The sequence below is a fragment of the Ostreococcus lucimarinus genome, chromosome 7 (assembly GCF_000092065.1).
Source record: "Ostreococcus lucimarinus CCE9901 chromosome 7, complete sequence".
NCBI classification, from domain to species: domain Eukaryota; kingdom Viridiplantae; phylum Chlorophyta; class Mamiellophyceae; order Mamiellales; family Bathycoccaceae; genus Ostreococcus; species Ostreococcus sp. 'lucimarinus'.
In genome coordinates, this window is record NC_009361.1 from 102,282 (window position 1) to 129,264 (window position 26,983).

Here is a 26,983-nt window from a genome sequence, read left to right on the forward strand (position 1 = left end):
CCGCGCCTCGTTCCGACGACGCCGGCGTCGCCCGCCCCGAGGACCGCCCGCTCGAGCTCAGGCTCTCCATTACCCCTCGCGTGATCGCGAACGCGGTGTCGAACGACCCTCGCTTTCGTCGGTCGACGCCGTCGCGTCGCTTCGCGCGCGCGTCGCTCGTTCGCCCGCCGCGCGCTTTGGGTTGAATATCCACGCGCGAGGTCACCACCGCCGCGTCGCTGTCGAGAATCGTGCGCGTGCCGCCGAGCCAATCCGCGAACGAGGCCTCGTCGACGTCGGGGCCGCACTTAAGTTCCGTCATCTTCGCGCGCGCGGCGATGGACGCGGACGCGCGCGAGGGTCTGCGGCGAGGGGAACGACGCGCGCGAGATTTGAATTTGAACGCGAAACGCGCGCGCGCGGGGCGGGCGCGTCATTTCCGCGCGCGACGATGATGAAAGCGCGCGACGCGGAGAAAACGAAAGAAAACGATGAGCGGTCGCCGAGCGAGGCGCGCACGCTGTTCTATTCGCCGTATTACGACGTGCCGAGCGATTTGGGGTTCCCGCCGGCGCCGCGCTCGACCGCGGGCACCGGGCACAGCGCGGCGCCGAGTTCGACGCGTGGGTTCTCGCTAAAGAAGATGTATCACTCCGCGATCAGCGCATTTAAGCCGTTCAAGCGATCGCGATCGCCCGAGCGCGCGGGGAAGGGTACGGAGACGGGGAAGACGCTCCGAAGGCCGAAGGCGCGCCGCGCCGTAAACGCGAACGCGAAGAACGCGACTTCGTCGTGGTTTTGGGTATTCGATAGCCCGAAATCCGATCCCCCAGCGAACGACGAGAACGAGTCGGGTGCAGTGGTGAATGATATGTCGATCGAGGAGGGAGCGAACGTGCTCGGGGAAATCAATCGAGATTTCAGCGCAAACGCGCGCGAGACAACGACGAGATTGACGACGCAGCCGAAGAATGCTTTACACGTGAGGAAGACGATTCGAAAGAAACCACCGGTCGCTCCAGCGGCTTCGAAGTACCATAGAAGACGCACCGAAACACTGAAGAATGGACAGGTTCGAAAGTGTTCGAGGTGCGCGATCGAGGGCGACAATTCAATCCACTGGCGTCGATCGTACGATTCGAAGAGTCCATTCTTCGGGTCAGACCTGTGTGATCGGTGCGGCAAAGCGGAATCGCGCGCATTAGCGAAGCTAAACTCTTCTACGGCGAAGGTTGTTGTGGCGAATCGACGTCGTACTGATACTCGCGCAATGCCGCGCCGTCGATGAAGCGCGCGCCTGTGACGAGAACGACTGAAATGAAGGAATCTGATCTAGAATGTGCTATGAAGAGTTGTAACTGCTGCTATGTGCGTGTATCGTACATGATGAATCAATCAAATCGGTGTCCCGAAGTCCGCGTCGACTGGGTTCTTCCAGTGGTTAAAGTCGTTGAATTGTTCCTCCGCCACGCTTCCCGTCACCGGGCACGTATCTTCAATGGGCGGGAACATTTCGTGCGCGAGCTCGTTGACCTCGGACAACGTGTACTGCTTCACTCGCTTTGTCGTCTCGCACACGACCTCGCCTTTCGGGTTGATCGTGAATACGCGGTGTTGAGGCACGCCCACGGCGAGGTAAGACTCCACGTCTGTATCTCGGTTCCCGAACCCTGCATGAAAAGGATTCCACCCGGGTGGGAACAAGTTGCGAATGTCTTGCAAGCATCGAATCTTGAACCGCTGAGGGTTCCTCGTGACGACTTCGCGAAACAACGCTTTGGACAAAGGATCCGGCGCGCACATCACCGGCCCTTGCGCGAGCGTCTTGTCGCCCTGACGAAGCGACGACAGGTACTTTCTAGTTCCCGAAGCGTGCGAAATCGCTCGCGAAGTCAAGAACATCATCTTGTATCCGTTGTCGGTGATGTTGCTGTAAAGCGACGCGACACCGTCGTGACTCCAGTCTTTACCGACCATCGGTGCGAGATGGCCGAGGACGTCACTCTTCGTGATCGTCCCGTCGACATCACTGATGACGAGCTTTATGTTCCAATCCCATAAATACACGAACGCCGAAACCTCTTGCAATCCCCACACGCGCGAGTTGAACGCGAACGAGATGGTATTGGTGCCGGGCTTGAGATCGAGCGACATCACTTCATCTTGCGTTAACTGCACGCGACGTACGCGACGACCTCGTCTCGGCGACGTCAACGCGTCGAAACCAACCGATCCGCCTGGCGCGTTGACCAAAGGCGACGCAGGCGCGTTGACGCGACCGTTCGAGGTCAACTTCCAGTTCGATGGCAAAGGAGTGCCGAACGCGAGGTGCGCCAAGACGTGCGGTGCTGCCGCGCTCCAAGGTAATGCCTTCGCGGGTGGTCCCGCCGGACTGCGTCGCGGTCGCACGACGAGCCCAGAATGTCCGATCAGCCCAGGGTGCGCCTTGAAGTGCTCGAGCGTCACCAAGTGCTTGTCGAACTCCTCCACTTTCCCCCCGCACAAGCTCAACTCCACGGCGGGCAACACGGTCATTCCGGCGCTTTGTAACGCATCCACCGCCGTCGCCACTTCCTCTTCGGACATCGTACGTTTCCCGTCTTCTACGTCCCCGCTCGAACCCGACGTACTCGGCCTCGTCGTCTTCGGCGGCGTCTCTAATCGAAGCGCCGACAGCGCCTCGACCGCCCCGACCTCGTCTTCATCCCCGGTTCCTAACTCTATATCGCTTTCCTCATCTTCGTCCTCGTCGTCGTCGAAATCGTCCACACCGTCCGCGAAGTACGCCTCGCCGTTGGATCCGAGCCGCATCGTCAGCTCGCTCAGCGTCCCGTTCACCGTCACCGTCACCACCTTGGCTTCGCGTCCTCGCAGGAACGACTGCGCGTTACCGAATCGCACGTAGAACGGACTCGCCCTGAGTCCTCCGTCGGGTTGTTTGATCACCAGCGTGTCTGCGAGCGACGCGCGAGGCGTTGATTAGTCGACAGTTGGATCTCTCGCGCGGGTCGCGTTCGCGTTCGCGTCGTTCGTACCTATAGCGCCGCTCGCGCTCGGGACGAGCGTGCTCACGGCGGCGACGGAGCCGCCGACGGTGCCCACGGCGACGGAGCCGGCGACATCGCGGATCTGGCGAAGCCGCGAGGCGAGGGTCTTGTTGTCCCCCATGACGCGAGGCGGGCACTGACGCGCGACGAACTGGAAAAAGTTGGAGATTTGATCACACGTATCGAGGAGTGAAAGTCGAGTCATGGTCTTGATTCGCGCGCGCGATGGCGTCACGCCGCGGGCGAGGACTTGGCGGCGCCCGCGCGGTGGTGCCCTCGAAGCTTTTGCGACATGTCATCCGGACGCAACGGGAAATCGCTGACTTGCTCGCACGATTCCAAAAGCATCTGCGGTCGATTTTTAGCGTGAAAGATGAAGAGACTTCCCGTGATGAAGCAAAAGTTGCGAGCGTTCTGACAGTAGCGCGCGTGGAGTAAAGCCTGAAGTCGTCCGCTTTCCATCGAGTTCGCGTCGTCCATCCAAAGGTTAAACGGATATCGTCGCGTGCCGGCGAAAATGCACAATCCCTGCTTCCCGCCTTCGTATCGGATGAGCTGCATGACGCCGTCGTAAAGATTGGATTGCGTCGGCTGAAGATCGACTAAAATTGTCGCCTTTTCGCGCGCAGCCGCGGCGACTAGAAGTTTTTGGTAATCTCGCGCGTCGCGCGGGTTCAGAATGTCCTTCGTCAGCCCGAGATGTCCCCAGTGACGCCAGTCTTCGATGAACAATTCTCGCTCTCTCCACCAAGGCAACAATCGTCGGTAGTCCCGGCTGTACTCTAACATGCCAAACGATGCGAGAGACGCTCCGGCTGGGTCCCAGATTCCTCGAATGTTCTCAATCGCCAGCTTCTCGGCGAGCGCGAATTCACCGTGATAGAGTCTCGATCTGCCGTGCTTCGTGAAATACGGAGACTGACCAGCCAGCACGGTTTCCACGTTGACGCTGTTGCCGTTGTGATATACGTACGCGAGAACGCGTCCGTACTTATCGAGAGAGTACTCGCGCGCGCGAGACACCGAAGTCATGAACTCGCAGGTGTCGAATTCGATGTCCACCTCGACGTCGCCGCATCGACCATCCGCCGCCGATCCCAGACGCTTCTTGAGCCAATCGAACGCCTCCACGCCCGCCGGCGTGATCGGTTTGTACGCTTGCTCCTCCTTCTTCACATCGAGCGATTCTTCGGTGTCGACGTAGATCAACCGCACGTCCACTTTCTCCCACGTCGTCGGGTCGACGCTCGACGCGTCGAGCTCGTCGCTCGGTATGCGAGACGTGGGTTCGCTGCCCACGACGAGCGAGTCTTCCCAACCGTCGCCCGTGGACGAGCGTTGCTGACCGCCGTCGGGGTTGAGAAGCACGCGGATGGTCTTACCGTCGATGACGTGCGTGACGATGCAGTTGCGAATGAAAGTTCCGTGAAAGCTGTGCATGTTGGTTTCGCGTCGCGCGCGTCGCGCTGTGACGCCGTCGATATCGCGAATGAAATCTAATATAACAACGAACCGCACGCGATGGCGGTGATGGCGACGGAAAAGTTATCGTCGACGATGGACGTGATCGGTAACGATTCCACGAGCGCGCACGCGAAAGCGATGATGAGCGTGACAAAGTACGTCGTCGGCGTGGCTTCGATGAAGCCAAACGCGTCGAAATACGCCAATAATCTGCGTCGGCGACGAAACGAAACGGCGCGATGTCAGTCTTCGAGATCGAGCGGACGCGCGCGCGTCGAAAGCACACCCCGACGCATCGCGAGCGATATCGCGCGCGAATCGCGAATCGCGAATCGCGAATCGCGAATCGCGTTTATCAATCGAAACGCACCCGCTCGCGACGCCGAATCCGCCCGCCACGAACCCCGCGCTCCCAGCGAAACTCTTCTCCTCGTTCCACGGCAGCGCGTTCCCTTTCCCGAACTTCCGCCCGACGAGATCCGCGAATCCATCACCGCCGCACATCATCGCCATCGCGACTATTCCAATCGGATTCGTCCGCCAATACGCGCTCGTGCACGCGGCGAGCACCGCCGTGTAATACAACGGCCCCTTCAACAGCTCCTCCTTCCCCCCCTCTCGGCTCACGGCCCGCACCGCGCTCGCGTTCTTAATCATCCCCGACCCTATGCCGAATAATCGCACCCCCTGCGCCAGCGGGATCGCCGCCGCGAAGAATCGCGCCGCGCCGCTCGCGCTAAACAGCGGCCACGTGCACGCGAAAAACGTCCCGCTCGTCACGTGCACCAACTTCCTCGACGTCGTCGACGCGAACGCCCCGCGATCGGCGAGCGCGTCGAATGCTTTCACCCACACGAACGCGCCGATCGTCGTGAGCGCGCTCGCGGCGACGTCGCGCGGCGTTTCGTCGACGGAGGCGACAAACTGCGCGACGGCGTCAAAGACCATCGGCGCGGACGCGCGCGCGTCGATCGCGCGACGTCGCGCGCGAGAGAGACGTCGCGCGCGCGCGCCGCGCGTCTCGCCGCGCGACGGCGCGGCGCGCGCGCGCGAGGCGCGAGTCGTCGCGCGCATGCGCGCGGGGACCGTGCGGCGCGCTTTGACGCCGCACTCACGCGCGCGCGCGCCGACGCGACGATCGAACGCGCGCGAGGGCGTCGAACGCGATGTGCGTCGCGCGTCGAGCGCGCTCGAGCGACGCGCGAGGCGCGAGGCGAGGCGCGCGCGGACGGTTTTCACCGCCGCCGCCGACCGCGACGACCGACCGACTGACGACGAACGACGACGACGGCGACGCGACGCGCAGGTTTAAGCGACGGGACTGGAACTACATGCACGCCCGCGATGGGGACTCGTCGAGCGATTCGGATTCGGTCGAGTCCGCGGGACCGGAGGCGCGGTCGAGCGATGAAGAAGCGAGCGCGAGCGCGAGCGACGACGACGACGACGACGACGAAGAAGAAGCGGCGACGAACGAGGAGGCGACGTCGACGCGCGAGAGGTATGATGACGCGCGAACGATGATTGAAGACGCGTTAAAAGGAGATTCTGACGCGAAGAGCATCGCGGCGAAGTGTCGGGCGTGTCCGGGGACGCTGTTGTTGAGCGCGGCGAATATGCGCGCGCACGCGGCGAGCAAGCGACATCGAAAGAATTTGGAAAAACTCGGAAGGGCGAACGACGAGACGTTCGTGTGTTTTTATCCCGCGGTGCGCGAGGATGATGGAATCGTGAGCGACGGGGAGGCGGAGACGCACGCTGAACGCCTGGCGCGATTGCGGGCGCAAAAAATTTTACGCTCGGCGGAGGGCGAGCGGGCAAAGGGTGGAAAGTTTTCGCTCGATCAGTTTGATTCTTCCGGTGACGAAGCCTCTGATGATGAGTCGGACGGCGATGACGACGCGAAAATGACGAAACGCTTGGCGAAGAAGGAGTTCGCGAGAAAAGTGAGCGATAGCGCGCCCAAGGAGAAGGAGAAACGTTCGAGGCGTCACGCGCAGAGCAAACGCAAATCCGGCAAGAGCAAGCCTGGGAAGAGGCAGCGCATGGCGATGAAGAGTGCGACGTGATGCAGTGTGGTAGTCTGGGCGTTGTATTAAGACAGTGATCAATTGGAATGGAGTGGCAAGTGTCGGTATCGTGCTTATCGCGTGCAGGTGTAGTGAAAGGGTCGTTCATCAATCCCGTTGACTTTGCGGCCTTCGCGGCGTAGCGAGATTCACTCGGCGCCGCGGCCGACTCCATCCAGTTTCGCTTCTTGCTTTGCTATTCTTGCGTCATCGCTATCCGTCGTCGTCGTCGTCGTAGTAGTAGTAGTAGTCGCGGTGAGATCACCCGAACCCGAAGTCTTCAACAGCGAGGTGTGCCCGTCTTGTTTTGATTTGTTCTCAGCGGCGTCGCCACTGCTCGAAGGGACGGCTTCGGTGGTTTTGTCCGAACCGGTTTTGTCCGATCCACCATTCTCGCTTCCGGTCGCGCCAGATCGTCTCCACAGCAACGCCGGTCGCGGGGCATGGTTCTTCGCCGCGTACAACCCGCACGCGTTGCACAGAGATCCGATTCCGTCCTTATCCTTCCTCCAAAACGGCGTCTCGGTCGATTTGCAGTTGACGCAAATCTTTTGCTTTTGCGCCTTGACGTTCGTCGACGCCTTGACCGTCGCCTTGCACGCGCGAATCGATTGCGTCACGCCCCCCTTTCGTCCCGCGCGACCGCCTTTCCCGCCCTTCTTGGCCCCGCCGCCGCCGCGTCCCGTGCGCGCGCTCGTCGCTTCGCCGCCGTACGCCGCCGCGCCCATCGCCGGCGTCCCGTACGCGCCGCTAAACGGTGGCGAAGCGCCCATCATCCCCGCGTACGCCTGCACGTTGTACGTCTGCGACTGCACGTACGCCACGTACGCCGCGTACGACGCCATCATGTGCGGTCCCATGGCGGCGAGCGCGGCGTTCTGTCGTTCGTAGTACGCCGCCCCCATCGCCTCCGGCGTCATCGTCGTCATCATCTGCTGCGCGTACATCGCCTGCGTCGCCATCCCTTCGAGCGCGATCGCGCGTTCGTCCCCTCCCGCGCCCTCGCGCGCGGCGTCCGCCGGCGTCCGGCTCGGCGCCGCATTGCCCGCGTTCGGCCCCATCGCGTTTTCCTCGCTCGTCCCGACCCCCCCTCGCGCCTCGCCTCGCCGTCCTATCGACGTCTCGCGACGTTTACCTTCGCGCACCGCGCGCCGAGCTCGTTCGCGCGCCTCCTCGCGTCGTCACCGTCCCCGATCGTCGCCCGTGCGCGCCGCGATGTTATCCGCGCGCGTCCTCGCGATCGATCGCCGCGCGTCCGGCGCCCGCGCGCGCGGCGTCGATCGCGACGGCGTCGATCGCGCGCGCGCGATCCGATCGAGATCGAGATCGCGCGATCTTTGGATGGTTGGTTTTACGGGTCGCGCGCGCGCGCATTTAACGAGGTTTGAGCGGTAATAAAAAAAACGCGCGAAATCGACCGACGCGGGAAATTGGCGGGAAAAGACGCCGCAAAGCGCGCGGGCTGGCTGTTGAAGTCTAGAGTCTAGTTGAAGTCTAGCGGGCGGTTAAGGATGCCCGTGGAGCTCGCGCGCCGAGTCCCAGAGGGCGGTGGCGCGGAACACGCGCGCGCGAGCGGTGGCGAGGGCGTCGGCGGCGACGCGCGCGTCGGCGGCGTCGGCGAGACGCGCGACGAGCGCGCGAGAGGCGAGGAGTTGCGCGCGCGTCGGCGTCAACTCGGCGCGCGCCGTCGGACTCGACGGCCCGCGACGCGTGTCGGCGGAGTCGAAGTCTCGAAGTAAGCTTTCCGCTCGGGTGTGCGCGGCGAGGGCGTAGACGTCGAGCGTGCGTCGTCTGGACGCGCGCCAAATTCGCGCGAGCTCGCGCAGGTGCGAGTACGACGTGAGCTCGCGGACGTCGGCTTTGCCCAAAGCGAGCGCGTCGGCGTGTTCGGGTGGTTCGACCAACTGGAGCGTCGAAAGATATTCGGATAGCGCGCGAAGTGCTTTCGTTTCGACGCGCAAGCGCGCCGAGTGCTTGTCGCGCGAAACGACGTCGCCGTCGTACGAGTCCGTTTTGAGCGACTCTTCGTCGGCGCCGTACATCGCGACGTACTCTTCCTCGTCCTCAGTATCTGTTCCGTTCGCTGCGAAAACATCCTCTTCTTGATCCCACACATCGTCGTCTCGAGTGGGCGCGGCGTCTTCGCGGTCGGCTAGTAAAATTGGCTCAGCCTCGACGAAGTGCGCTCGCGCCACGTCGAGAAGCTCGACGAACGGCTTGTACGTGTAATCGGCCGTAGTCGCCAGCTGTAGCATGATTTCCTGATGCTTTACAGCTCCCTCGTCGTCCGCGCCGCACACGAATCGTCTGAAATCGTCCTTGTCGACGCGAAACCGATCGTTACTCGAGCCGTCCGGCTCGACGTTCTCCTTGAAACAAAACCCGTATCGCAAGAGCAAATCTGTGTTCCCTTTGGCTCCGTACGTGATGTGCAAGAACTCGCCGGCTTTAAAATTGCGAAGCGCCTTCATCGTGACTTGCCCGTTTCCGTTGAAGCCGTCGGAAGAAACGTACGACACCTCGCGCGGTCGTTTGTGATTGGCAAAGTCCATTCCGGGAGCCATGAAGATGCCGCAAAAGTCCATTCTTCGAAACATGTCTCGCCATGGATCATTCGAAACCGGGTTCGGCGACTGAAACGAACGCGACATGACAACCGCATACGCCCACCGAAACTCCCCCGCCGTGATTTCATTGCCCCTGGAGCCCGTTGGCCCTCGACTGGACGAGTTTCCATACGTCACCTGGGACACAATTTGACTATACGTAAGCTCAACCGCGCGCTCGATTCGGTGACGCTCGAGAATCAGCCAACGTAAGTCGGCGTTGCACCGAGGCTCGTACCCGTACGCCGCTTTGCTTTCGCCGTATCCGAATAAATTGACGAAATAAGGCATCGGGAGGTACGCCGGAATGAAGGCTTGATACTCTTCGAGCGTCGGCAACTTGCTCAAATACTCGTAATGCGACGAACTTTTACCCTTTTTCTTCTCCAACGCGAGAAAGCAACACAACAACGTTTCATCGAGCGTCAAGTGTAACTGTTCGCTCGTCGGATCGATGACGTACCCGTCGCCTTCAAAATCTTCCTTTTTCGCCCACGGAGCCAGCGCCCTCGCGCGACGCGTTCTTCGCCATTGTCTCAATTCCTGCCTCGACACCAGCGTTCGCACCGCGGCCGACGACTGCACGAGAAGCCAATACCTCGCCAACTCCGCCAACGCCGGCGTTCGCGCGCACGACTGCGCGGTGATCAACTGTCGCGGTCCGCGCAACTCCAGCACCGTCTCGCCTCTCGCGGCGTCTCGCGTAAACCGCAACCCGTACCCGCGCATCTCCCTCGCCCCCGCGCGCCCCTCATCGCGTTCACCGTCCTCGAACGCTTCCCTCGCCACCTCCAACAGCGCCTTCGCCCCTCGACGATCGTCCTCCGAGTACGCGACTCGCGCGCGAGTCGCTTCAACCGTCTCCTCAACCGTCTCCTCAACCGTCGCGTCCGCCTCCGCGCGCCGATCGCGCTCGATCGCCGCCTCCGACGCGCGCGCGCGCACCTCGATCGCGCGCGCCGATCGCGCGCGCGAGAGATCGAGCACCCATCGCGCGAACGCGTCGCGCGCGTCCGGCGCGTCGTTCGCGCCGTCATCTCCGGCGCGCGTTCGACGCCGTTTCCTCCCGCGCGCGCGCGTCCGCGCGCCTCGCGCGCGCGCGCGCGCGTCCGAGGCGTCCGCGCCGTCGTCGCCGTCGCCGTCGTCGTCCGCGCGCGCGCGCGCGCGTCCGAAGAGTCGCGCGAGCGCGCGCATCATCGAATCGATTCGCTTCGCGCGTCGCACACTGCCGCGCGCCGACCGCGCCGCGCATGCTCGTGCGCCGCGGCGCGCTCGCGCGCGCCGTCGTGCTCGTCGGCGCGGCGATCCCGTGCTCGACGTTCGCGCTGAAGATGCGCGAGGACGCGGCGAAAGATCCCGCGGAGGCGGCGCGACGACGCGACGACGACGACGGCGCGTGAGGCGCGCGCGACGACGCGACGACGACGACGACGGCGCGCGAGGCGCGCGCGAGGCGCGATCGCGATGACGCGGCGCGCGCGAGGCGTCGCGGCGGCGGTCGCGCTGGCGACGCTCGGCGCGGCGGCGACGGTCGAAGAGGACGAGGGCGACGCGGCGACGCTCGCGCGAGGGACGGCGCGCGCGGCGCACGCGGCGGCGACGGTGGCGACGATGGTGGTGGACTATAAGCTCGCGAAACGCGAGACGTGGCGAAGCGAGGGCGGCGCGCACGATAGGAACGCGAAGCGGTTGCACGCGATGTGCGGCGCGAACGGAGGACTGTACGTCAAGGCTGGACAGTTCGCGTCCACCGCCGGCGGCGTGCCGGAGGCGTACGCGCGACGGTTGAGTAAGCTGCAGGATGAGGTGGCGCCGTCGCCGCGCGACGCGGTGCTGAAAGTGGTGAGGAATGAGTTCGGCGGTCGCGCGCCCGAGGCGCTGTTCGAGACGTTTGAACCCGAACCCATGGCGGCGGCGTCGTTGGCGCAAGTGCATCGCGCGGTGTTGAAGAGCGGACGGACGGTGGCGGTTAAGATCCAGCGACCAGGGCTCGAGCGGTCGATCGAGAGCGACATATCGACGATGAGCGCGCTGGTGCGCTTCACCAGGCTCTTCTTTCCGTCGTTTGATTTCGGTTTCATGGTGGACGAGTTCAAGTCAAGACTGGAAAAGGAGATCGATTTCGAAGCGGAAGGACGGAACTGCGAACGGCTCGGATTGGCGTTCGCGGACGACGCCCGCATCGACACCCCAGAGGTTTTCTGGGATTTAACCACTCGTCGCGTGTTGACGATGGAGTTCATCGACGGCGAGAAACTGACGAACATCGAAGGGATGCGCGAGAAAGGTCTCGACCCCGAGCACGCCGCGCTCGCACTGAGCGATTGTTTCGCGCGCATGCTTCTCGTGCACGGGTACATCCACGGAGATCCTCACCCTGGAAATTTGCTCTGCCGCGCGCATCCCGACGGAAGCGGGCGAACGCAAGTCGTGCTGTTGGATCACGGCTTGTACAGCGAGCTCACGGAGGAATCGCGCAAGGCGATGTCAAATTTATGGATCGCTATCGCGGTCGGCGACAGCGTCCGCGCGGTGGCCGCCGCGAAAGCTTTGCAAGTGCCGGATGAATTCGCGTGGCTCATGCCGCTCGCGTTGGCGAGAAAGACGTCGAGCGGCGAACCGGTGGATCGACGAGTCCTCGAGAAGCAGTGGGCCGACGACAAGGCCAAAGGCGGCGCCGGGCGTCCAGGTCTCGGCGAGGCCGCGATCATCGGCAACAATTTATCGAAAGAGATGATCATCGTGTTACGAGCGAACGCGCTGGTGCGAAACGTCATCAAGGCGCTCGGTGACTCGCGCGAGAGCTCCATCGCCGCGCTCGAGATGAAGCGTCAGTGGTGCAACGTGCGCTACGCCGCGCTCGGTCTCATCGTCCCGCGCGCTCTCGGTGCGTCTTCCATCTCGCGCGGCGTCTCCACGCGGCGTAAACTTCTTTGGCGCGCGCGTTCTTTCGGCATCTTCGCGCGCGTCTCTCGGCGCGCCTTCGCTCGCGTCTTCGCGCGTCGTCGGAGCGCGCCGCCGTAGCCCGCGTTGCAATTTTATTCTTTACGTGACTCCCGCGCGCGCGTCTCGCCTCGGCGACGTCATGTCGTACGCCTACCTCTTCAAATACATCGTAATCGGCGACACCGGTGCGTCCGACGCGCCGCGTCGCGCCGCGTCGACGCGCCGCACCGCGACGACGCGCGCACATTCTCGTTACGCCGCTGACCGAACCCACCGTTTTCCGCGCAGGCGTGGGGAAATCGTGCCTGCTCCTGCAGTTCACCGATAAGACGTTTCAACCCGTGCACGACCTGACGATCGGCGTCGAGTTCGGGTCGCGCATGGTGAGCGTGGCGAGCAAACAAGTGAAATTGCAGATCTGGGACACGGTGCGAACGCGAACGCGAACGCGAACGCGAACGCGAACACGAACGAAGACGCGAAAAGAACGCGCGACGATCGACGCGGACGATCTGTGGCGCGCGGCAACTGACGTGCGATCGACGCGCGCGCGCAGGCGGGACAAGAGAGCTTTCGAAGCATCACGAGGAGCTACTATCGAGGCGCGGCGGCGGCGCTGCTCGTGTACGACGTGACGCGCAGGGAGACGTTCGATAACCTCTCGACGTGGTTGCAAGACTGTCGCGCGCACGCGAATCCAAACATGGTGATCACGCTCGTGGGGAATAAGGCGGACATTTCGCACAGGCGCGCGGTGTCGACGGAGGAGGGGGAAATGTTCGCCAGGGAGAACGGTTTGCTCTTCGTCGAGGCGAGCGCGAAGACGGCGGATCACGTCGAGGACGCGTTCATCGCCACCGCGCGCGAGGTGGTGAAAAATATCGATGCCGGATTAGATGTGAAGGACGAGAGTAACGGAGTTAAGCTCGGATACGTCGCGGGAGGAGGCGCGTCGGACACCGTCGGCTTGAACGCTCCGCCGCGCGTAGAACAGAGCGGATGCTGCTAGCGTCGCGCGACGCGATGCCAACGACGAAGAACTTAGAAACGCGCGCATCATGTCAATTGTATGATTTCTCTGTACACTAACCGCCTCCGCCGCGCCATCGCCGAGCGACGCCGCGACGCCCGCGCGGATAACCGCCGCGACGCCGCGTCTCGCCGCAAATCGCCGCGCGCGGTGCCATGGCGAACCGCTACGGCGACGCGGGCGATGAATCTCCCATAACGTCCGCGCGCGCGAGCGATCTCGCGCGCGCGCGCGTCGACGGCGCGCGCGGCGAGAGCGCGAACGCGTTTTCACAATCTGGGGGGACAAAAGAAGATGGCCCACGCTCGCGGAAAAAACGCGCGGTGTCGCCCATCGACGCCATCTGGCAGCCCGAAGACCTCGTCGTGGGACGAAAATCGGTCGTCCCGAAGGAGTTGTCGACGTCGATGCGCGCGCTGTCGGACATCGGGAACGCGGGCGCGGCGCCCGCGCGTGAGGCTGACGCGCCGAACGAAATAGACGTGGAGTCGTACTTGCTCGGACAAAAGCACGCGCTGGAATCGGCGTTCGATAAATCGTTACCGCAGAGACAGTTATTGGGGGCGTTGCAGCTCGCGCTGCACGACGTGCGCGAGAAGACGAGCAAGTTGGAGGCGTCGAGTTCGGAAATCGAAGGCGCCGTTCGGCGTTCCGAGGGCGTCCAAAATCAAGTGACGGGCGACGTTCGCGCGCTGACGACGTCGACGATTCCGGCGATTGAACGTGCGATCGGCGAGCTGCGATCGCGCATGGATGCGGAGGAACGACGGAAGACGATGTCATTGACGGCGTTGGTGAAGGAGACGGCGATGCGAACGCTCTTCGGCGTCGCTTCGCTCGAGACGGCGGTGGGGAACTTCACGCGATCCGTGCTGTTCCCTCCAATCAATGAGGGCGATGCGTCGGCGGTGGACGCGGTGGACAAGGTCGATGCGACTCCAGAGTACGCGCAAACGCTCGGCGCGATTTTTCTCGTAACGGCGCTCGAACTCGCCTCGAGAACGAACGAGTATATTCGCTCGAGAGCACCGCCGAGCGTGCAACGGACGACGACGACGTTTACGTGGGGTTTAAATGCATGTCGCACACTGGTGTGGGCAGCGGCTGCGATTGAATGTCTACAATTCACGAAAGTGCGCTGTCACGCGCTCGCGTCGATCGCGTACGCAGCCGCGACGGAGACGACGGACGAAGTCAAAGAAGTGAACACCAGCGACGACGACACCCCCGGCGTGCCGACAGGCGTCATCGCGCTCGCGGACGACACGAGATGAACATCGCGCGATTCGCGCGCTCGACTAGCGCGCAAAAAAGAAGCATCTGTAACATAATTCTTCCCTTGGCAGCTTTACGGCGCGATAGGGGAAAGAACCCTCTCTCGCGCGCGCCGCGCGCGCTCGCACTCCACGACGCGCATTCGAGCCGCGCGCGCGCGCGGAACGTAGGATGAATAGAACCAATCAAATCGCACCAGTCAGCAGAACGCCGTCGCGCGCGACCGAGCGCGCGCGCGCTGAGACCTCGGTGATACGCGGTTCTGTTCTGAGCAGTTCTTCGTTTGACGCCGTGGACAACGCCGCGCTGGAGACGCCCTCGGACGAGCATTCGTTCGATACCGATGAACACGTTAACGTGGATGACGGCGACGACGTCGATGACGCGCGATCGACGCCAGAGACGGTGGAGGAGACGCAGCGTTCGAACGGTGCTTCGTTGCACGCCTCGGACGCGACTTCGGCGACGACGAAAGGCGACGAGTCGCGCGATGAGGTTTCGCTGGAAGAAAATACGGACCCGCGAGCGAACGAAACGAACCCGACGAAGAAGCCGACGGGCGAGACGGTGACGTGCGGGCTCTCCAAGAACGTCGATTTCTTACTCGTGAAGACTGGCCACGTGAAGTCGATATCAAAGCGTAAGGCGAAAACAACCACGGTGTCGCAGAAGAAACCGTCGAACGAGGTGGCGCTGGTGGAAATGCCGCGCGCATCGCGCACGCTGACGACTGCAAACGACAAGCGCTCGACCGCACACACGTGGAAGTCGTGTCCGTTTGCTATTGCGCAAGGATCCGAGCCGGCGCCCGCCGGATCGCAACAGTGCGGTAACTGCAGAGCGTTGGATTTGTTTTATCTTGATTCGTCGTGGAATCAATGACCGACGCCAGAGACGCATTTTAGCCTAACGACGTATATGTATGCACACGCTTATTGATTTTATCGCGCGATCGATTGAAATATTGAATATTGAAATAGTAATCGTCGCCGCGGCGCGGCGACGTCGCGCGATCGGTTTCTCTCGCTTCTACTACGCGAGGCGTCAATTTAACGTACAATCATATCGCTGTGCTGAGAATTAAAAGCTGCGTCTAAGACGCACAAGTGAACGAGACAGAAGTATGAAACTAGCAGCAAGAGCTCTTCGCGTTGACGCTGCGACCTTCGCCCGGTCGCACGGTGTTTCCTCGCGGACCCGCGTTCATTTGCGGTTGGCTCGCCATGCGGTTCTTAATTTCGTTCGCCATGGTCATGAAAGCTTGCTCAACGTTCGTCGCATTCTTCGCCGACGTCTCTATGAACGGGATCCCAATCTCATCCGCGAACGCCTTCGCCGTCGCGTAATCCACCACCTTTTGACTCGTCAAGTCGCTCTTATTCCCCACCAGCAACTTGTTCACATTTTCGTTCGCGTAGCGATCGATCTCGTTCAACCATCCCTTCACCGCCTCAAAACTCTCCATGTCGGTCACATCGTACACGACGATGATGCCGTGCGCGCCGCGGTAGTACGACGACGTGATCGTCCGAAATCGTTCCTGCCCCGCGGTGTCCCAAATTTGAAGCTTGATCGTCTTACCCTCCAGCTCCACCGTGCGAATCTTAAAATCAACCCCGATCGTCGAGATATACGTCCCCGTGTACGTATCGTCCGCGAAGCGAAGCAACAGACACGACTTACCGACGCCCGAGTCGCCGATGAGCTGCGCGCGCGCGTCGATAGATCCGCCCTCGTCAGTCCTCGCGTCTCCCTCGCCTCCGTTCGCGCCTCCCGCGCCCGCGCGTCGATCCCGTCCTCGTCCGCGTCGCCTTCGCTCGCGTCCGCGCGCGCCCGTCCCTCGATCCCTCGCGTCACCGCGCGTCGCGGTCGAGCGTTCGCGTCGCGACGATCGCCCGTCTCAACGGCACGCGGCGCGTTCGCGCGCGCGTCGCGTTCGCGCGCGCGCGCGCGCGTCGCGCGCGCGCGCGCCGAGGCGTCGGTCGTCGCGGCGACTCGTTCGACGCACCAGGAGCTTGAACAGGTAATCGTACTCGGGATTCATCGTCGCGCGCGCGAGATTCTGGCGCGCGCGGGCGTCGCGCGCGCGCGATGGCGCGCGATTTAGCGCCCCGAACCCTAGTGCGTGGCGTCGCATAGAAGGACGGTGCGAGCGCATCACGAAGTCAACTGTTTCGGCGGCGGCGCGACGCGCGCGCGCGCGCGCGCGGCCGCACACGACGACGCGCCTCGCGCCGTCGACGCGCGCAAACGTCGCTCGCACGCCGCGCGCGCGTCGCGCCGCCGCGCCCGCGACGCGCGTCGCGCGGGAGCGCGCGAAAACGACGCGCGAACGCCTCGCGAGGCGGCGCCGACATGACGAACGCGCCGATGGACGCCGACGGCGCGGGCGCGAGGGACGACGGGGACGGGCGCACGGCGAATCTGGTGGTGACGAAACCGAAGGACATCGGCGACGCGGATTTCGCGAATTATTTTTGCACGTACGGGTACCTGTATCACCAGAAGGACATGCTGGAGGATCAGAATCGAATGACGGCGTACAGCGACGCGGTGCGATTGAATCCGGATTCGTTCAGGGGGAAGGTGGTGCTGGACGTGGGGACGGGATCTGGTGTGCTCGCGATGTGGGCGGCGCAAGCGGGGGCGAAGAAGGTGTACGCGGTGGAGGCGACGCACATGGCTGTGCAAGCGAGGAAAATCGTCGCGGCGAACGGGCTGAGCGACGTCGTGGAGGTGATACAAGGATCGATGGAGGAGGTGGAACTGCCGGAGAAGGTGGACGTGATCATCAGTGAATGGATGGGGTACTTTTTATTGCGCGAGTCGATGTTTGATTCGGTGCTGTGCGCGAGGGATAAGTGGATGAAGCCGGGAGGGGCGATGTTTCCGTCGCACGCGAAGATGTATCTGAGCGCGATTAAGTCGAACAAGAGTGGGCAAAAATATCAAGAGCTTCAAGAGAGCTTGAACGTGTGGGAGGATTTCGTGCGGAACACGCACGAAAATTATGGCATAGACTTGTCGTGCATGAACGGCGAATACGAAGATGAGCAAAAAGAGCACTATTTGAACACCGCGGCGTGGGTGGACATTCACCCGTCGCAAGTCATGGCTAAGCCGTTTACGTTGGCGAGCTTTGACTTGAACACGTGCTCGATGGACGACATCAAAGTTCTTCGCGACGTCGACTTCAAGCTGCGCCTGTTCGATGGACTCGCAGGGCCTTCGGGGGAGACGCGCGTCGGCGCGTTCGCGGGCTGGTTCGACGTCACGTTCGCGGGATCCAAGGAGAACCCGTGCGAGAACCCGGTCGAGCTCACGACAGCACCGGACGCGAACGGCGCCACGCACTGGGGTCAACAAGCGTTCTACATGTTTCCTGAGGTATACGCCAGCGATGGTCACTTCATTTCTGGTAAGTTTGACATGGTTCGTCGCAAGGAAAACCAACGCCTGTACAGCGTTCGGATGAACTGGACGCAGTCCGACACGGACGCTGGGCCGCCGAACGAGTCCATCGGCACGCGTGGGATCGTTTGGCAGATTGAGTGAGCGCTCAACCCTATCACTAATACTAGTACGGTTTAACCAAAGCTCACGCACATTTTTCCGCACGTCTCGTCCGTCTCTAGTCCGCGTTGACTGTTTGACTCCCCAACGCGCGACGACCTCACTCGCACGCGCGCGGCGATCGCGCTCCATGTCCGCCGCGAGCGCCCTTGCGAGCGCGCGCGACGCGTTCGACGACGAGGACTACGACGAATCGCTGCAAATATGCGACGACGCTCTGGGAACCGGCGACGAAGGTGAAAAAGTGGCGCTGCTGTGTCACCGCTCCAAGACATTTCTAGCGGTCGGGCTCGCGCAAGAGGCGTTCGCGGACGCCGTAGACGCGGTGGCGCTCGAGGGCGACAACTCCGAGGCGCTGCTCAGGCTCGGGATCGCGGCGTACGAGATCGGGGCGTATGCAAAGGCACGGGAAGCGCTCGAGCGCGGCGTCGGCGCCGAGCCGAGCGGGACGAGCCGACGCGCGACAACGATGAAGTGGCTCGAAAAGGCGAAAACGGCGGAAATGAAGGCGAGAGATGGCGGCGAAGATGCATCGCCACACGCGAACGACGAGCGTTTCAAGCGGGCGTGGTATCAGTCGCAGACGCACGCGACAGTGGAAATTTTCGCGCGAGGCGTCACGGCGGACGCGTTGACGTTGGATTTCAACGACGCTTGCGATGTGTTGCGGGTGACGATAGATGCTTTGAGTGGGGGCGATGCGCACGCGAAAATGTATGATCCATACATTTTAGAGCTGAAACTTTTCGGGGCGGTCGATCGCGAAAGTGGTGTGGTCAACGTGTCGCCGGCCAAGGTGGAGATTCGCATGAAGAAGAAGACACCCGGACACTGGAACGATCTCGAGCGACGGCCGGGAGGCGGATTATCGACATCGTCAGTGAACGCGTACAGTGAAGTAAAACCGCAAGCTGACAAGCGCACGGCGAAAGATTGGGACGCTCTGGAGGCAGAGCTTGACGCCGAGCTCTCGGAAGAAAAGCCCGAAGGCGAAGCGGCGTTGAACGAGCTTTTTCAAAAGATTTACATGAACGCAGATGATGACACTCGGCGCGCGATGAATAAATCATTTCAGGAGAGCGCCGGGACGGTCCTGAGCACGGATTGGAAAGACGTGGGCTCAAAAACTGTCACTCCTGAGGCGCCGTGATGGAAACGCGCAATTTAGAGATCGGTACGAACACACGGGTTTAGATTTGATGAATTCACACCGCACTAGTAAAGCTATGATTTGCGACGTCGTCTTTTCGCGCTTAAAAACAAATCGTGTCCAGCATCACCCCGAGCGTCTGCACGATGTTATCCGCCATGAGCTTTTGCACGTTCTCGCTGAGATGTTTCTTCGGATCCTGCCGGCCGACGTTTTTCACCACGAGCTCTTGCGCCGTCAGCTTGTCCTCCTCCACGACGGCCTTTTCGTACTTGGTCGCCAACTCCTTGAGCTCGAGCACGACGTTTTCGTTTTGCTTCTCTTGCTCGTCGAACTTGTTCACCTTCAAACCCGCGCTCCACTTCGACTTGTTCAAATTCAACAACATCTTTTCTTCCAGCACCGATTTGGCGTACGAAATGCCGATGCTGTAGTAGTGCCTATTCAACCCGTGGATCAACGCGCTGATCGAAGGTTTGTTCAAGTGCCCCAGATTCGACGTCGTTTGTCTCGGCTCCTGACCGAGCATGATCGTCTGCGGATTAATCAATCGAAACGCATCGATCACCACCTTCCCTCGCACGCTCTGCACCGGGTCGATGACCACGGCGACGAGCCTCGGGTTCAACTGCTCGAACGACTGCTGCGTGTTGATGTCCACCCCCGACAGCCAGCACCCGAACCCAGGGTGCGAGTGGTACCAACCCACCACCATCTCCTCTCGCCCGGTCTGCTTCAACATGTCTAACATTTTCGTTTGAAACACCGGATCGACCGCCTCCACGCTGACCCCCGTGCCGCTCTGCGGCATCGCGAAGACGTCCACCACCGTCACCGTGTACTCATCGACGAACTGTCCGAGCATCAGGCCCATGACTTCCATCGGCACTCCCGCGCGACCTATTTCGAGCGACGGCGGCGTCCATCGGTCAGTCCACGCCCGCGCGTCGCGCACACGACCGCGATCGTCTCGAGATTTCGCGTCAGATCCAACAGTCAACTCGACGATGATTCGTCGCTCGCGTCGCGCGCTCACCGTGTTTGAGCATTTTGAGCAGCGCTAAGCTAGATATGTACACTTGTTCCGCGGTGTCGACCTGCGCGGCGTCACCAGCGCCGGGCATGGCGCCGGGCATACCGCCAGATTGCATCAAGCGTTGCATGGCGAGAGGCTCGGTGTGCGGTGCGTCGTCGTTGCAACGAGGACTACGCGATCGGGCGAATCATGGTCGCTGGATTGTTCTCGAACGTATCGGGGTGAACTTCGTAAGAATCGAACCTCCAACCGAGCTTGCGCGCGGATGGTAGCGCCAGCCGCGTGAGCACGTCGGTCGGCGTCACGACGCGCAGAGGCGAGCCTTCTAAATCGACGACGAAGACGTGATGGATGGAGTTCTTCGCGAGCGCACCCAGGACGTCGATGAAATCAGCGTCCTCGGTGAGGGTAACGAGTGGAATGCGCGTGAGCGCTCGTGACTTGAGGTATCGTTCGACTGTGTCGCACAGCGCGTCGACATCGAACACGGCTTCGCGAATGTCGGATACGGAAAGGACGTCGATCAATTTACCGCGCGGTTCGTCGACCACGCCCAGACACGAGTGACCGGTGACGTGCATCATCACGAATGCATCGAGTAAGCGCGTCTCCGGGAACACGCACATGACGTCAGAGTCGGGGAAAACGCGGTGCGATTTCCGCGCGCCCAAGCCCAGCGACGTCAAGTTTCGACGCTTGAGGGCGTCGTCGAACGAATCGCTGTTGTCGTACAGAAACTGCACAATATCAGCTTGACTGACGAGCGCCTCGACAACCATCTTCTCTTTCATCTCATCCTTGTCGTCGGGTTTGAGCGAGTACGTGCACACGCGATGACACACGTGCGCCTGGCGAGGCGCGATGAAGTCCCCTGCGGTGACGATGTGGCGCAGGAAGCCGGATCGAACGAGCTCGAGAAGATCCGCATCCGCCGCCGCTACGCGACTCACCATTCTCCCGTCTTCCTCACTGTGTGTCTTTCGTCGCGCTTCTTTGAGCGTCATGTTCAGCACTTCATCGATCGCGTTTTTCACGTCCTCCGGCGAGATCGAGGAGAGCCATTCGCGGCGATGATTATCGAGTTCGACCTCTCGGCGCTCGACAGATTCACCGCTCAGCCGTTCCGCGGAAGTCACGGTTCGAAACGCGTGTCGAAGCACGCCCCACGCCGAGTGCACGTGAGGCTGCCCCGTCAACGCAGCCGTCTCCCGAACGATCTCTCGACCCGGCGGCTTCGCGCGTTGAATCGCCGCCGCGACGTCTCGGAGAATGTCGAAAACGCTGCACCACCCTATGAAAGTTTTCGCATCACCGGTGAGCACGGGCGCGCTCGACACGTTAAACGCGCGCATGAACTCGATACACTCCGACATACTGAGCGTGTCCGCGAGCATCAGAGGCGGCGTCCGATCGCTCTCGCCGTAGTATTCATCCAAGTAATCCTCCACGCGGTGGCTCCCGAGAAGTTTTCGCCCGCTCTCGAAGGATGCAAAGACGTCGCGGCGAAACGTTTCTTCCGCGGCGGCGAGCGAGTCGTCCTGCAACGCGTGAAGCGGTCGGCCGAGCTCGTCCTCGAGAAGTTTCGTTGGTTTTTGCTTTCGTTCTTCGATCGACATCGCGCGCGACGAGGCGATATGTGGCGTTTGACATGTGACGTTCGCGTCGGAGTCTCTCCGTGTATATGAAACAAAACTACTGTGACAGCCGGACGATCGGGTCAAAATCCACCGCCAATTTGAGCCTGCGCGCACAGCCCACTCGCTAACTTTGACTCCTCGATCGCCTTATCCCGCTCGGTCTTCATCAGCTCGTAGAGCTTCGTCTTCAACTCGAGCTCTTGTTGCAACACCTGCACCGTCTGATCGCGATTTAGCAACTCATTCTCCTTACTCTCGAGTTCGAGCTCGCGCTCCGCGAGCTCCTCGCGCAAATCTGCAAGTTGTTTCATTCGTCCCCGTCGATCGGGCTTTTCGCTCTTCGGCTTACTCTCCGCCGTTTCGGCGTTCGTCGTCGCGCTCTTCGATTCCGACTTCGTCGCCTCGGCGTTCGGCGCCGTCTCGCCGTTCGCCATCACCACCCCCGGCGCGCTCACCTCGGCCGCCGTCGACGCCTCACCGACGATTTCACCGCTCTGCGCGCGCTCGATCGTCGCATCGCCGCGCGCGACGCTCTCGACGTCGTCCGCCGCGCTCGCGCCGCCGCCGCTCGCCACGACGAGCGCCGCGCACGCCGCCGCCGCCGCCCGACCGAGCGTCCCAGCCGCGCGTCGCGCCGCGCCCTCGCGCGCGGCGTCGCCGTCGTCGAGCGCGACGCCCGTCGCGCGTCGACCGTCCGTCGCGCGCGTCCCTCGCGCGCCGCGCGCGTCGCGCGGCGTCGACCGCGCGCGACGTCGATTCGTCGCGTCACCGATTCGCGCGCGTCGTCGCGTCGACGCGACGCAGACGGCCGCGACGCGCGCGGCGTCGCGCGATCCGACGTGCGCGCGCGCCATGGCTCGCGCGCGCGCGCGCGTCGACGACGTTCGACGTCGTCGCGTTGTGCGGTCGGGCGCGCGCGCGAGGCGCGCGGACGGCACATCGACGCACGCGGCGCCGATCGACGACGCCGCGATGCGGCGACGCGCGATGCACGACACGTTCGGGTACGGCGCGCAGCCCGGGCCGGCGCCGGGGGTGTACGCGCCGGGAGAGGGCGCGAACTCCGGGCCGGGGCTGATGCCGTTCGACGGGTCGTCGCAAAAGAAACGGAGAAACGCGGCCGCGGAGCGCATCAAGAAGACGTTCAACCCGTGGCACCTGGTCCTGGTGTTCATGACGCTGTTTCTGTACCTGAGTTATTACAGTCGCAAGGAGGTGGTGAGCAAAAGACGCGTGAGAAAGCACAAGGATGGGCTGGAGGGGGATTTGCGAGAGGTGCGAGCGCGAATGACGACGCTCGAACACGACCTGTTTGTGCGCAGCAAAGAGCACGAAACGCTGACGCGAGAGTTGGATTCGATGCGACGCGAGCACGAGACGACGAAACACGAGCTAGAGGCGAAGAAGATTGAGGTGAAGGAACACGTCGAGCGGGCGGCGAGCAAGCCGGTTCGAGCGGGCGACGTCTCGACGTGCCAAAAGGAGGTGAAGACGCTGAAGACGGAGATGGAGTTGATGAGACACAAGTGCAGAGTGACGGAGCTAGAGTTAGAGCGCGCGAAACACGAAGCGGAGTTCATGAAGGAGCACATCAGAGAGGAAGTCATCAAGGAGGATATCGAGCAACTCGAGAAGCAAATCGAAATCGATGAAAAGGCTGAGGCTGAGGCTGCGGCTCGCGAAGAAGTATCGCACTTTTCGTGATCGAACGGTAAATAGTATTCTTTTCATTCGAACAGTACAACTATACCTTTCTGATCTACCTTTCTATCGGCATCGCGCTACGTCAAGTCTACGGTCTCGATGTCGTTCCCCCCGCGCTCGTCGAGCTTTCGAGATTTTCCACGCAGCGTGAGAAGCAACCCGAAATGATCACTCGGCACAACGGGTAGCTCTAGTATTTGCGCCTTGCCGCGGTTGCTAACCGTTTTATGATACGTCACGCCTGGAATCGGATCGGTGCCCACCATCTCAACGCGTTTGACGTCAAAGTGCTTGAGTTTCACGAACGCCCGATCGAGACGCTTTTGCAGATAGCCACGAAGCATGGCGTTCTTGCGAGCGTCGTACGTGAAACCCGGATCGCCAGGCCGCGCCTCTAGCCACGCATCGCGCCAACCGTCGGGTAAAGGCACGGCGCCATCTTTGTCGTCCCAATTCGTATCGCCCATGAAAATCGCGTTCTCGTGCTGGTTCAGCCACGAAAAACACTCAGACATTTGCACGGCGCGTTCGCGCGCGCTCGTTCGACTGGCGCTGATGTACGATTCCAGGTGCGACGTACCGAGCGCGAACGTCGCCCGGCTGCTCGGGCATCGCATATGACTGACGACGTCTAAATATCGTCCCATTTGCGAATTTCTAAACGCGTACTGATCTCGCTTCAAAACCTCACTGCGAACCACGCGCTTGAACAGCATCATGCTAAAATACTCTTGCAACGGGGGCTTGGGCCCGACCACGTAGGCATCCCACCACGGCTGCGCCCGCAACACGAACAACGCTTGCGGCGTCACCTCTTGCAAGCACACCACATGCGCGTCGCACGTCTCGATCACCTTCCCGAGCGCCTCCAACCGCTCCGCCTGCGCCACGTCTCCGAACCACACGTTATACGTCAACAATCTCAAATCTCCTTTTTCGATCGCGACGCCTTCGCGCGAGTCCTCCGCGTTCGCTTTCGGTTTCGCCGGCGCCGCCGTCGCGCGAAGCGTCTCCGACGTCTTCTCGCCCGCGCTCGGCGCGTTCACCATCGTCATCGCCAGCGCCCGCGCGCGCTCGTTCGCGCGCTCGCGAGTCACGTCTTTCGCGGACGGCCCCGGCGCGATCCCGCGTCGTTCGAGGCGTTCGGCGTGGAGCGCGGCGAGCCATCCGTTGTCGGAAGCCGTTCCAGCTGTCGTCTTTGGATTTGAATCGACGTCGGCGCTCGTTTTCGCGCGTTTCGAGCGCGGCGACGACATCGCCGGCGTTCGTCGCGCGACGAACGCGACGCGGCGCGCGCGGGCGGCGATGCGGGCGCGCGTGGTGCCGTTGCCCGCGCGCTCGCGAGTGCGGCGCGCGCGCCGGCGTCGCGGGAAACAATTCGTGTTTTACAAGAGCGAGCGCGTCGGTCACGCGTCGTCGTCGTCGTCGTCGGACGACGCGTTGCCTAATAAAGGCGCGGTGGTTTGCGCGACGTCCTCGCGCGTCGCGGTTTCGGCGGCGGCGCGACCTTCGTACGCGGCGAGGCACTCCTCGTCGCTCGCGCGCCAATACGCGGGCGCGCACCAACACCACAGCAATTCGCAAAACGCACCGTCGCGCTCCCAGCACGGTTCGGCGATGCCCTCGACCCAGCCGCGTTCGAGCGCCCAGACGTACGCGCCGCCGAGCGCGGCGTACGCGACGACGGCGCTCAACGCGACGACGAGCGCCGCGCGAAGCGCCGCCCGACCGGCGCCGCCCTTCGCGAACGTCGACGGCGGCGGCGGCGGCGGCGGTGGTTTCGGCGGCATCGGCGGCGCGTCGGGCGGCGTCGGCGGGCTCGGCGCGCCCGGCGCGACCGACCCGACGACGCCGAGGAAATCAATCTCCGCCACCGCTCGCGCGCCGCACGGCAAAATCTTATTCCGACACTTCATCGTCACCGTAAACTCCGTCCAAGACCCATCCTTCGGCGCCCCCTCCAGCGCGCACCGCTCGCTCGTCTCCCTCACCTCGCAAAACTTCCCGTCGTACCTCTCCGTCAGCGCCGCGTTTTGCGTCGTCAGTCGCGTCGCGTACGCGTCGCATCCCACCGCGCTGCACGCCGCGTCCCCTCCGTACGTCGTCGGTCCCAGCGCCGATCTCTCCCGCGTCGACGCGTTGAACGTCACCGTCTCTCCCGTCGGCAGCGTCGCCTCGCCCGCGCGTATCGTGAACGTCTCGACGCACGACGCGCTCGGCGAGCAGACGATTCGGCACCGAAACGACGCGTGGCACTTCGACGCGTCGTCCACCGTCGCGCGCGCGCTCGCGCACGAGAATCGAGGCGGCGCGCACGACGACGCGAGCGCCGCGCCGGCGGTCGTCGCGACGCGCGCGACGAGCGCGACGGCGACGAGCGCGGCGGTGGATCGCGCGCGAGGCATCACACGCGCGCGCGGCGCAATGACGACGGCGACGCGCGTCGCGCGCGTCGCGCGCGCGGGACGCGCGGGCGCGGACGCGCGTCGAACGACGCGACGCGCGGGCGCGAACGCGCGTCGAACGACGCGACGCGCGACGCGCGGCGACGACGACGGCGACGGCGCCGACGACGCGCGCGGTGGTCGGTTTTACGCGTACGACGCTCGAACGTGGCGCGCGTTCGAGGACGCGTTCGGCCGGTGGCCCGCCGAGGCGTGGTTCGCGCCGTTGCAGGCGTCGATCGCGATCGCGCTCGCGGGCGTCGTCGACGCGGGGTACAGCGGCGATTGGTCGCGCGTCGGCGCGCTGACGACGGAGCAAGAAGCGTGGACGAGACGATTCGTCGCGTTCGTCGCCGTGGCGCACGGCGTCGTGGGCGCGATCGCGAGGGATGTCGCGCTGAAGCGCGGCGCGGACGCGACGAGCGCGAACGCGGCGTTCGCGAAGACGTTCGTCGTCGGGTTCGTGGGACTCGTCGAGGCGGCGTTCGGCGGCGACGACGAAGACGCGTGACGGAGGATCGACGTTCGCGGCGCGTTCGACGCGAATGACTGTAGCGTAATGTTGTTTTAAATCTTTCATCGTGTACACTATCGCAGCGCGGCGGTGCGGTCGAGCGAAATTCGAATCAGGGCGACGCGTCGGCGTCGAGCGCTCGGAGCGAGCGAACCGCGCGTCACAGTTCGTCGCGCGCGCCGCTCGTGATGTCTGGCGAACAAGCCGGTCCTTCATTTGTGACGCCCGGCGACGCCGCCGCGCCGTCCGTGGTGACGACGGAGCTGATACAAAAGTATTTGGATGAGAATCAGCAACTGATTCTCGCGATCCTTGAGAATCAAAACGTCGGCAAGCTCGCGGAGTGCGCCAAGTATCAGACCAAACTGCAGGAAAACTTGATGTACCTAGCCGCCATAGCGGATGCGAAGCCGGCGGAGCCGTCGGAATAGCGCGCACCGCGCTCGCAGCGGTCGTTTTGTAATGATTAGGAAGGAGTTTAGTACCAGTCGCGAGCGGCGTGATATTAA

General features: G+C 62.7%; 21 protein-coding genes across 21 annotated transcripts; 9 read left to right on the forward strand and 12 right to left on the reverse strand.

The window, feature by feature from the left end:
* Positions 1–430: 430 nt before the first annotated feature.
* On the forward strand, positions 431–1,267 carry OSTLU_16004 (predicted protein; the record flags this gene model as incomplete). Its single annotated transcript, XM_001418572.1, has 1 exon — positions 431–1,267. One exon carries the CDS (start codon positions 431–433, stop codon positions 1,265–1,267), a length of 837 nt encoding a protein of 278 aa, XP_001418609.1.
* Positions 1,268–1,374: 107 nt separating this feature from the next.
* OSTLU_19583 (predicted protein) lies at positions 1,375–2,381 on the reverse strand (the record flags this gene model as incomplete). Its single annotated transcript, XM_001418796.1, has 1 exon — positions 1,375–2,381. Exon 1 carries the CDS (start codon positions 2,131–2,133, stop codon positions 1,375–1,377), a length of 759 nt encoding a protein of 252 aa, XP_001418833.1. The 5' UTR covers positions 2,134–2,381.
* Positions 2,382–2,530: 149 nt separating this feature from the next.
* On the reverse strand, positions 2,531–2,949 carry OSTLU_46163 (predicted protein; the record flags this gene model as incomplete). The annotated part of the gene is made up of 1 exon (XM_001418797.1): positions 2,531–2,949. A coding segment is annotated over exon 1 (258 nt), but the record flags the coding sequence as incomplete, so codon positions are not given.
* A 308-nt stretch (positions 2,950–3,257) lies between these two features.
* Positions 3,258–4,466, reverse strand: OSTLU_87686 (predicted protein; the record flags this gene model as incomplete). The annotated part of the gene is made up of 1 exon (XM_001418798.1): positions 3,258–4,466. The coding sequence occupies one exon, from the start codon at positions 4,464–4,466 to the stop codon at positions 3,258–3,260; it is 1,209 nt and encodes a 402-aa protein (XP_001418835.1).
* A 56-nt stretch (positions 4,467–4,522) lies between these two features.
* Positions 4,523–5,438, reverse strand: OSTLU_35668 (predicted protein; the record flags this gene model as incomplete). The annotated part of the gene is made up of 2 exons (XM_001418799.1): positions 4,523–4,700; positions 4,861–5,438. The coding sequence occupies 2 exons, from the start codon at positions 5,436–5,438 to the stop codon at positions 4,523–4,525; spliced, it is 756 nt and encodes a 251-aa protein (XP_001418836.1).
* A 572-nt stretch (positions 5,439–6,010) lies between these two features.
* OSTLU_32465 (predicted protein) lies at positions 6,011–6,559 on the forward strand (the record flags this gene model as incomplete). Its single annotated transcript, XM_001418573.1, has 1 exon — positions 6,011–6,559. One exon carries the CDS (start codon positions 6,011–6,013, stop codon positions 6,557–6,559), a length of 549 nt encoding a protein of 182 aa, XP_001418610.1.
* A 149-nt stretch (positions 6,560–6,708) lies between these two features.
* On the reverse strand, positions 6,709–7,521 carry OSTLU_32466 (predicted protein; the record flags this gene model as incomplete). The annotated part of the gene is made up of 1 exon (XM_001418800.1): positions 6,709–7,521. One exon carries the CDS (start codon positions 7,519–7,521, stop codon positions 6,709–6,711), a length of 813 nt encoding a protein of 270 aa, XP_001418837.1.
* Positions 7,522–8,064: 543 nt separating this feature from the next.
* Positions 8,065–9,894, reverse strand: OSTLU_32467 (predicted protein; the record flags this gene model as incomplete). Its single annotated transcript, XM_001418801.1, has 1 exon — positions 8,065–9,894. The coding sequence occupies one exon, from the start codon at positions 9,892–9,894 to the stop codon at positions 8,065–8,067; it is 1,830 nt and encodes a 609-aa protein (XP_001418838.1).
* Positions 9,895–10,833: 939 nt separating this feature from the next.
* OSTLU_2246 (predicted protein) lies at positions 10,834–11,730 on the forward strand (the record flags this gene model as incomplete). The annotated part of the gene is made up of 1 exon (XM_001418574.1): positions 10,834–11,730. A coding segment is annotated over one exon (897 nt), but the record flags the coding sequence as incomplete, so codon positions are not given.
* A 520-nt stretch (positions 11,731–12,250) lies between these two features.
* OSTLU_12688 (predicted protein) lies at positions 12,251–13,120 on the forward strand (the record flags this gene model as incomplete). Its single annotated transcript, XM_001418575.1, has 3 exons — positions 12,251–12,296; positions 12,400–12,539; positions 12,668–13,120. 3 exons carry the CDS (start codon positions 12,251–12,253, stop codon positions 13,118–13,120), a joined length of 639 nt encoding a protein of 212 aa, XP_001418612.1.
* Positions 13,121–13,296: 176 nt separating this feature from the next.
* On the forward strand, positions 13,297–15,298 carry OSTLU_16013 (predicted protein; the record flags this gene model as incomplete). The annotated part of the gene is made up of 2 exons (XM_001418576.1): positions 13,297–14,303; positions 14,692–15,298. The coding sequence occupies 2 exons, from the start codon at positions 13,297–13,299 to the stop codon at positions 15,296–15,298; spliced, it is 1,614 nt and encodes a 537-aa protein (XP_001418613.1).
* A 247-nt stretch (positions 15,299–15,545) lies between these two features.
* Positions 15,546–16,460, reverse strand: OSTLU_12689 (predicted protein; the record flags this gene model as incomplete). The annotated part of the gene is made up of 2 exons (XM_001418802.1): positions 15,546–16,121; positions 16,425–16,460. The coding sequence occupies 2 exons, from the start codon at positions 16,458–16,460 to the stop codon at positions 15,546–15,548; spliced, it is 612 nt and encodes a 203-aa protein (XP_001418839.1).
* Positions 16,461–16,786: 326 nt separating this feature from the next.
* On the forward strand, positions 16,787–17,971 carry OSTLU_35268 (predicted protein; the record flags this gene model as incomplete). Its single annotated transcript, XM_001418577.1, has 1 exon — positions 16,787–17,971. The coding sequence occupies one exon, from the start codon at positions 16,787–16,789 to the stop codon at positions 17,969–17,971; it is 1,185 nt and encodes a 394-aa protein (XP_001418614.1).
* A 175-nt stretch (positions 17,972–18,146) lies between these two features.
* OSTLU_4906 (predicted protein) lies at positions 18,147–19,139 on the forward strand (the record flags this gene model as incomplete). Its single annotated transcript, XM_001418578.2, has 1 exon — positions 18,147–19,139. A coding segment is annotated over one exon (993 nt), but the record flags the coding sequence as incomplete, so codon positions are not given.
* Positions 19,140–19,242: 103 nt separating this feature from the next.
* OSTLU_35481 (predicted protein) lies at positions 19,243–20,302 on the reverse strand (the record flags this gene model as incomplete). Its single annotated transcript, XM_001418803.1, has 2 exons — positions 19,243–20,039; positions 20,176–20,302. The coding sequence occupies 2 exons, from the start codon at positions 20,300–20,302 to the stop codon at positions 19,243–19,245; spliced, it is 924 nt and encodes a 307-aa protein (XP_001418840.1).
* Positions 20,303–20,345: 43 nt separating this feature from the next.
* On the reverse strand, positions 20,346–21,791 carry OSTLU_92980 (predicted protein; the record flags this gene model as incomplete). The annotated part of the gene is made up of 1 exon (XM_001418804.1): positions 20,346–21,791. One exon carries the CDS (start codon positions 21,789–21,791, stop codon positions 20,346–20,348), a length of 1,446 nt encoding a protein of 481 aa, XP_001418841.1.
* An 88-nt stretch (positions 21,792–21,879) lies between these two features.
* On the reverse strand, positions 21,880–22,704 carry OSTLU_32476 (predicted protein). Its single transcript, XM_001418805.1, has one exon. It carries the CDS (start codon positions 22,244–22,246, stop codon positions 21,893–21,895), a length of 354 nt encoding a protein of 117 aa, XP_001418842.1. The 5' UTR covers positions 22,247–22,704; the 3' UTR covers positions 21,880–21,892.
* A 95-nt stretch (positions 22,705–22,799) lies between these two features.
* Positions 22,800–23,516, forward strand: OSTLU_32477 (predicted protein; the record flags this gene model as incomplete). Its single annotated transcript, XM_001418579.1, has 1 exon — positions 22,800–23,516. The coding sequence occupies one exon, from the start codon at positions 22,800–22,802 to the stop codon at positions 23,514–23,516; it is 717 nt and encodes a 238-aa protein (XP_001418616.1).
* A 77-nt stretch (positions 23,517–23,593) lies between these two features.
* On the reverse strand, positions 23,594–24,571 carry OSTLU_16020 (predicted protein; the record flags this gene model as incomplete). Its single annotated transcript, XM_001418806.1, has 1 exon — positions 23,594–24,571. The coding sequence occupies one exon, from the start codon at positions 24,569–24,571 to the stop codon at positions 23,594–23,596; it is 978 nt and encodes a 325-aa protein (XP_001418843.1).
* Positions 24,572–24,880: 309 nt separating this feature from the next.
* Positions 24,881–25,922, reverse strand: OSTLU_24759 (predicted protein). The gene has a single exon (XM_001418807.1). It carries the CDS (start codon positions 25,919–25,921, stop codon positions 24,923–24,925), a length of 999 nt encoding a protein of 332 aa, XP_001418844.1. The 5' UTR covers position 25,922; the 3' UTR covers positions 24,881–24,922.
* Positions 25,923–26,662: 740 nt separating this feature from the next.
* On the forward strand, positions 26,663–26,905 carry OSTLU_32480 (predicted protein; the record flags this gene model as incomplete). The annotated part of the gene is made up of 1 exon (XM_001418580.1): positions 26,663–26,905. The coding sequence occupies one exon, from the start codon at positions 26,663–26,665 to the stop codon at positions 26,903–26,905; it is 243 nt and encodes an 80-aa protein (XP_001418617.1).
* Positions 26,906–26,983: the final 78 nt, after the last annotated feature.

Excerpts from the sequence above, each read along its gene's own strand:
- OSTLU_32476 (XM_001418805.1), bottom strand. The coding sequence starts at position 22,246 with ATGGCGAACGGCGAGACGGCGCCGAACGCCGAGGCGACGAAGTCGGAA.
- OSTLU_24759 (XM_001418807.1), bottom strand. The coding sequence starts at position 25,921 with ATGCCTCGCGCGCGATCCACCGCCGCGCTCGTCGCCGTCGCGCTCGTC.